This window comes from Alosa pseudoharengus, unplaced genomic scaffold, assembly GCF_046254945.1.
Source record: "Alosa pseudoharengus isolate Yale_2024_CS ecotype anadromous, Long Island Sound unplaced genomic scaffold, YU_APseudo_1.1 YU_APseudo_1.1_scf_1, whole genome shotgun sequence".
NCBI classification, from domain to species: Eukaryota; Metazoa; Chordata; class Actinopteri; order Clupeiformes; family Clupeidae; genus Alosa; species Alosa pseudoharengus.
Genome location: NW_027468564.1, coordinates 18,903,096 through 18,910,595, shown reverse-complemented (window position 1 = coordinate 18,910,595; position 7,500 = coordinate 18,903,096). Strand labels below are relative to the sequence as shown.

General features: G+C 40.7%; 1 protein-coding gene across 3 annotated transcripts in view; it reads right to left on the bottom strand.

Annotated features, from left to right (window-relative positions):
- Positions 1-7,500, bottom strand: part of LOC143122461 (calpain-2 catalytic subunit-like) — a 30,942-nt gene that overhangs the window by 6,504 nt on the left and 16,938 nt on the right. For 2 of the 3 annotated variants that reach the window (XR_012986694.1, XM_076283252.1), the window contains exons 12-17: positions 5,997-6,208; positions 5,823-5,859; positions 4,411-4,479; positions 3,040-3,097; positions 1,161-1,265; positions 1-5 (exon numbers count right to left, since the gene is read on the bottom strand). The exon at positions 1-5 is cut by the window's left edge and continues 60 nt beyond it. Coding sequence is in view for 2 of the 3 variants with exons in the window: in XM_076283252.1 (XP_076139367.1) it covers positions 1-5; positions 1,161-1,265; positions 3,040-3,097; positions 4,411-4,479; positions 5,823-5,859; positions 5,997-6,208 (486 nt within the window). In the remaining variant the exon portion in view is untranslated. The remainder of the gene's footprint in view (positions 6-1,160; positions 1,266-3,039; positions 3,098-4,410; positions 4,480-5,822; positions 5,860-5,996; positions 6,209-7,500) is intronic. The other variant, XM_076283259.1, reaches the window with a different exon arrangement.

Genomic DNA, 7,500 nt, shown 5'->3' with positions numbered 1-7,500 from the left:
AGGGCCTGAGAATTACATTCACATTTATTTACTTAGCGTTCACTTTTAGCATAATTGACTTACAAATGAAGACTGACAGTCAAGCTACAGTGTAAAAAAAGAGACTTCAGATTAATAATAGATATGTTTGTATAATGTACAAGGTAACCAGAGGCTGATATTGTGCAGGAGTGTAGGTGGCAACTAAAAAAAGTAGTCAGGAGAGATAAGTAGGCCAAGTGGGTGAAGACGAAGTAAGTGTGAGTTGGGCATGTGTGCTGGGTTTGTTAGAGGTGGTGCTCTTGGAAGTGGTGGGTCCTCAAGAGATTCTGGAAGAGAGAGGTGGAAGCCCCAGCTCACACAGTGAGAAACACACAGCCTTACGGAAAAAAAATATAGGAACACTATACAATTTCTATAGTAATTATATGGTAGTTGTATGCTAGTGTAAAATACTTTTAGAATGTACTTATTCCCATAGTGTTCCTATAGTAGTCTTATCCTACAGCCAGATAATGTTATAGGGTTAGATATTGTTAGGTTAAAGCTACTTCTATAGTATGTCTATGATACCTATTAGATTGCCATACTATTTTATTTATACCTATTAGTCCTATAGATTACCATAATATTTTATTTATACCTGTTAGTCCTATAGATTACCATAATATTTTATTTATACCTGTTAGTCCTATAGATTACCATAATATTTTATTTATACCTGTTAGTCCTATAGATTACCATAATATTTTGTCCCAAAATACTATAATATTCCTATCGTTCCCTTAGGTAAGGCTATTAGAGGACATGGGGGCAGAATGCTCTCTGAAAATGATGACATTCACAGATTTCTAAACAAGAACTACAACATCACATTCACACAGCTCACGTCAGCCAGCTACCAATGTGGGCTTAAGTTTGAGCACAGGGTCAAAGGGCAATTTAACTGCGTGTTGGGGTGAAGCGGCTAAGGAACTAGGCTAGCATGCAGTAGCCAGAAAGTTGTGGGTTCGCTTCCTGCCAGCCACGGCTGTGTCCTTGAGCAAGGCTCTTAACCCTGAGATGCCCCAGGAGGACTGACCCTGCTGTTGGTCGCTGTGAATCGCTTTGTATAAAAGTGCCAGCAAAGTAGAAAAAAACAATAAAACACTTCTCTCTGATCTCCCAACAAAAGGACTTGCTTCGTTTACTACCCCGACAAGGGGCCTTGCACATCTGGGGCAGCAGGCCACAACACCTGCTGTGAGGGAATGGCGTCCTGCTTTGGTGTTTCTGTCTCTTATTACCTAGACACAAAGTCAACCTCAGGATGACTGTCACATCTAAAACTATGTGGCAATGTGTGTATGTATATGTATATGTGTACTGTACGTATGCATACGTACTGTATATGTGATGGGATCTGGGGAAAACCCAACGCATGGTGCAATTTCACCAGAGAGGGTTGAAACAGAGCAGAACTCAAGGACTTTATTCTTTATTTAGTTCACAATGTGATGGGTTGTCCCAGATCGCATCACATATGCATGTAACAAATGTACATCTTATTATTCAGCCTCTCGGAATACTGCAGAAAGTTCTACTGAATTACGACATTCGGTGTACTTGATATGTCTTTATGTTGACCGTTATATAAAAGAATGACCAAATTATTCATCTGCAAGTAACACTTATCATTATACAGTAGTGTGAAGTTTCTTCCCCCTTTTGGATAGTATAATAATCAGATAATATGTAGTCCATCGGTCAGTAACCGTATAATAATCAGATAATGTGTAGTCCATCGGTCAGTAGCCGTATAATAATCAGATAATATGTAGTCCATCGGTCAGTAGATGTATAATAATCAGATAATATGTAGTCCATCAGTCAGTAGCCGTATAATAATCAGATAATGTGCAGTATATCGATCAGCTTGTTTACAGTTGATTCCATTGTTGCCAAGCTTGCTTCCAGGCTCAACTGTCATCATACTAAGGCTGGTATAGTTACCATTCATAATCATTGATATGGAACAGTGATTTTTTCCCAGATCTACTTAGGTGTCCCGTTATTCAGTATTTCTTCCCTCCGGGTGATAATAATCAGATAATGTGTAGTCTTTCGGTCAGTAGCCGTATAATAATCAGATAATGTGTAGTCTTTCGGTTAGTAATCATATAATAATCAGATAATGTGTAGTCTTTCGGTTAGTAGTCATATAGACCCTTTCAAGAGAGTTCCATTATCAGCATCATAGTTGGCCCCACAAGGCTTCCGTTTTAACATTCCATATGTTATCTTAATGCAGAGAAAGTAGATTGGGAACCAAATAGAACGTTCAAGCATTGTTTTTGTTTTTATTGTTGAAAGGGTCTATAATAATCAGATAACGTGTAGTCCATCGGTCAGTATCGGAAAATGAATCCTCTCAGGATGAAGCAAGACCCAAGACCCTTCTGCTATACATTGGGGTCCTGTTCGCCCTGTCAAGACCAGCGGACTATACATGATCCCTTAGTTATTAGCCTTGAACTGATCCTTACAACATGGGATTTATGTGATCATTGTAATAGCATTGTAATAGCAATCTACCCACTTTGGTACCACAAATCACTCATATTGACACCTCTGTCCTAGTCAGCTCCAGATGACAAATCATGGGGTTAGTCAGGCAAAAATGTTATTGTCTAGTCTGAACCATTGGATTGAGTTACAGAATTATAAAATGGAGGTTAGGTATGTGTCTTAGTGTATGGTTAGGTTATATTGTACATCATTTACATAACAGTATAATTGAATGGAGTCAGATTAATAAGCTCTCAGCATCCAAAATGGTCTTGAATGTACAATATGTGTTTACTAAATACATTACAATACATTTAAAAATATATATTTCACTTTGTTATACAAACATATTTAAATAACAAATATGTTTGTTCGATTTTGCTCAATATCTAGCCAATGTGCTCGCCATATGGTTATACCACACAACAGTGCGTGAAGGGGGTTATACAGTTAGCCAATGGCAGGTGTTACTATGTCTGCAGCCTGAGGAGAGCAGGAGGAAACAGAGCTTACGTTTGGACACGACTTTGTTGAGAATATTCTTCAGTTCAAAGGCTGATATCTCAGAGTCCTTCAAAGACAGAGAAGAGAAAGTCAAAGGTCATAAGTCCCAAATGCCACATTCTACACAGCACAGACAATCCAAACTCTCAGCTGAAATAAAAAAGCTGTGCTCTACTCAAAAGCGTAGGGACATGACATATCGTAAAGAACATGCTCAGCAATGGCATTTAGTGATTTCCTGGCACTCTCTTCCCAAAACATCCCCGTCTAGTTCAAGAGTCTCGCCTGCTGGGCAACAGGAAGTGGATGTTTAGCTGATAGGTAAACACAGGAAGTTGGCATCCTGAGCGCTTTTGGACACAAAACACTCACAGGTCAAAAGGTCAACGCCGTGGGCCCTCTATGGCACACAAGGGCATGGCACACCACTGTTACAAGGGTGGTGTAAGGGAGCGTGTGTTTGTGTTCATGTTCATGTTCATGTGAACATGTTCGTGCATGTGCGATTGCACACAAGGGCATGACACTCCATCATAGCTGTCAACATTGAGCATTGAAAATAAGGGAGATTTCCCTGGTTTCTCATCCAAAATACGGGACAATGTCAACATTTGTCCACCTTTGGAAGGGTTGCTGTATTCGTCCGTTTCGCAATTGCAAGTGTGTGCATTAGCCAGCTAATAATGTAGCCAACAAAGTGCTTTGTAAAGTATTCATGCAACAACAGCCTACATAATGTGTGCATTCCAAGTAGCCTAGTGTGTAATTCTGCTTCATAAAGTTGAACAAATGCATTTGGTTATTTTAGAGAAAAATATAAATAGCCTGTCAGGCAGTTTATGGACTACAATGCAGAGCTGGGTTATGGGAGGCCAACTTGGAGTGAATACAAATAGGGGAAATTATTTCTCTACTCCTAGCGGAGTAGCCTGATGGTAGGCCGGTACGCACAGTTTGTTTGTGAGCCGAAACTTAGAACACTTTCTTTGCCTAGGGAAGTGTTCTTTGCCTAGGGCTAGGTTTGAACAGGGCTAAATCTGGAACTTAAGCCCTAGCCATGAGCTCAGCTCAAAGGTTAGAGCCACAGGACCAAGCCACAGGACCACACTGTTTACTGGATTCCGCTGTTGTATGGTAGTTTCTGTCTGGTTTTCTTTTAAAAAATCTGTTAACATAGAGTTGCAGTGTCTCTTTGGCTTTCTCTTGGACGGTAGTTACATGGCCCATGATAGTGTGAATACAATAGGAACTCTAGCCCTGGTGTTTGTAGCCTATGCTAATGATTGCTTGTGACTGGGATCAATTATTGGTGTCCACACACACACACACACACACACACACACACACACACCTCTCCCCTCCCTCTCTTTCTTCACTCACCTCTCCCGCCAGCTTCCCAAAGAGCGTTTTGAACGTGCCGTCCACTTCGTCCTCTGAGATCTCCTCCTCCTTACAAAAACACAACAACAAGAGCACAATATTAATACAAAAACACAACGACAAAAGCACAATTTTAATACAGAAACACAACAAGAGAACAATATTAATACAAATATGAACACCATCAAAGTTCAAAATCCCTGTGCACAGCTCTTCTTGCTCCAGGTGCTGATGGTGTGCAGTAGAACTATTGAAAAGTAGAGTACTCTCACTGGGTCTGGTATGGTCATGTGATGATGTTACCACCTATTTCACCTGCGGGTGTCAGATTGACTGTGAACGTGAACCTGATGAAGCAACTTGCGAAACGCGTTGTTCACGCCAAATAAAGTCAGCAAAATACACTCTCCAGTGTGCGATGTATACTACTCTTTTGACTTTACAAATATGAACACATCAAGAAAAGAGCACAATATTAATACACATATGAACACAATATGAACCAAAGTCAAACCAAACTGCAGCATTCTGAGACGGAGACAAATGATCTTGTACCGGATATGATGTGTACATTTGAAGTGAGACGGAGTGGCTTTAACTCAAAATGTGATTTTCAAATTATGTGAGTCAGCTGACTGGCCCGCTTAAAAACCCTCTTCCCTCCTCCCAGAGAGTGAGGGCAATAAGATAACTCTGATTATTATCTTTAATACTTCACATAAGACAATATCTCATATAACACAATATTTCACATAAGACAATACCTCACATGAGACAATACTAACCTAATATTAAACAATGCGTCACTTAAAGGTGCTCTAAGCGATGATGAGTAACGTCACTTCTGTTGAATTTCAAACAAAACAGAGAGCTAGCTCGCTACTTCCTCCCCCTCCCTCCCGTGCAAAGTTTATTTCTATCTTTCTTTCAGATTTTTCGCCATGCACTGTAATTTTATTAAGCTTTGCACCCAGGGGTGAGGCAGAAGGTGTGTTCTGGTGCACGATCATCTTACACCCTCTAAAAATCATTACACCACTGACCAAGAGAAACCTGGTCAGAAATCATTGGCAAGTTAAATTGGGTGTTAAAGGGAATGACAGATGCTACTCTCATTGGTTTAAATAATATACACCCAAAACACACCTATGACTGATTAAGAAACATAGGAACGCCTTGTTGCGCCATCCGCCCAATGTTTGGTAACGTTTGATAACAAAACCACTCTCAATGTGAACTGGACAACCCACTAAATTTAATTAAGCTCTTCGCACTAGCCAAAACACCATGTGTTTTAGATCGCTAAAATAGGGCCCAATATCTCACATAAGACAATACCTCATATAAGACAATACTTCACAGGAGATGATGTATACTTAATATAACTGGAATACAATGGGCTGTTTGTTTACCTCTTCCACTTTAAACTCTATAGGGTTGTCCAGCTCCCTGGAACACAGGGACATAAACACATCCATACATTAAAATTCTGCATTATGCATCACATAGCATGCATTACAATGATTGTGTTTTAAAGGTGCGGTTAACAACACAACACAACATCCGACATCAATAAATGCACTTACTGTAAGTCGGCGTGCTTCTCGGAGAAGACGCGCACAAAGAAGTCTCCGTCCTTGCTGGGCTCGTACGTGGACGGAATGATGAGGTACTCGCCGGGCGGCATGCAGAAGCGCGTGACCACCTCCCGCAGGTCGATGAAGGTCTCGGAGCGCGCCTTCTGGGCGTGCCGGAGGAAAAACGTCTTCTCCAGGTGGACATTCCTCTGGCCAGTAAACTAAGGACAGGACAGGATATAATGCAATATAATATAATATGTTAAGGTATAATATATTTCCAAATCATTTACATTATAAATTATATTATATTATATTATAATAATCTGGTTTATTCCACCAAGTGAGTTGGCAAAAATAATTTTGTTTGATATGATACAATATAATACGAATATTATATCTCATAGTTATGGTGTTAGACAAGATCATGTAAACTTGAATTTGTTTTGCCTTGTTTGTCACACTAGTTACCACCAGGGTGCTGTATCCTTCTCCTTTAGACACATCACACTAATTACCACCAGGGTGCTGTATCCTTCTCCTTTAGACACATCACACTAATTACCACCAGGGTGCTGTATCCTTCTCCTTTAAGACACATCACACTAATTACCACCAGGGTGCTGTATCCTTCTCCTTTAGACACATCACACTAATTACCACCAGGGTGCTGTATCCTTCTCCTTTAGACACATCACACTAATTACCAACAGGGTGCTGTATCCTTCTCCTTTAGACACATCACACTAATTACCACCAGGGTGCTGTATCCTTCTCCTTTAGACACATCACACTAATTACCACCAGGGTGCTGTATCCTTCTCCTTTAGACACATCACACTAATTACCACCAGGGTGCTGTATCCTTCTCCTTTAGACACATCACACTAATTACCACCAGGGTGCTGTACTGTAGGTCAGCCTTTCTCAAACGTATTTGACCTGAAGCCCGGTCATGGCAGACTTTGGGGTCATAGGCCTCACCTACACGACGTTTTGTCGCGGAGGGCAGGGATATGTGTAAACAACGGCCATATTGGAATTACACACTAACACCATGCATTTCTATGGAGGATTTTTTTTAAATGCTGTGTCTCCTCATTAGAAGGTCTCTGTCACAGGCAATATGTATGTAGACAGTGTATTATATCGTCTCTGCTCGGTTTTTATGGAAGTTGAAAGAATCCATGTTGTTCTATGCCGTTACATAATTAAATAGCCTTCCAACAGGTCGAAGCGGGGCGGAGCTTGCTACCAACGTCAAGTGGTTTCAGTTTCTCTCACGCAGACGTGCACACGCATGCACTGAATGAACGCTCGCACCACCACTTGATTGTATGCCTCTACGTTTGATGACACCAAATTAGCAAATATTTCATCCTGATTGCAGAAACGCTTGTTATCTTTTTCTCTCAGTCCACGGTTCCTTGCAATTTGCGCAGCAAATTATAAGACAAAGCACCGGAGATAATAATAATAAAACGGACTAGCAGTGTCCACGTTGCGGACCGGT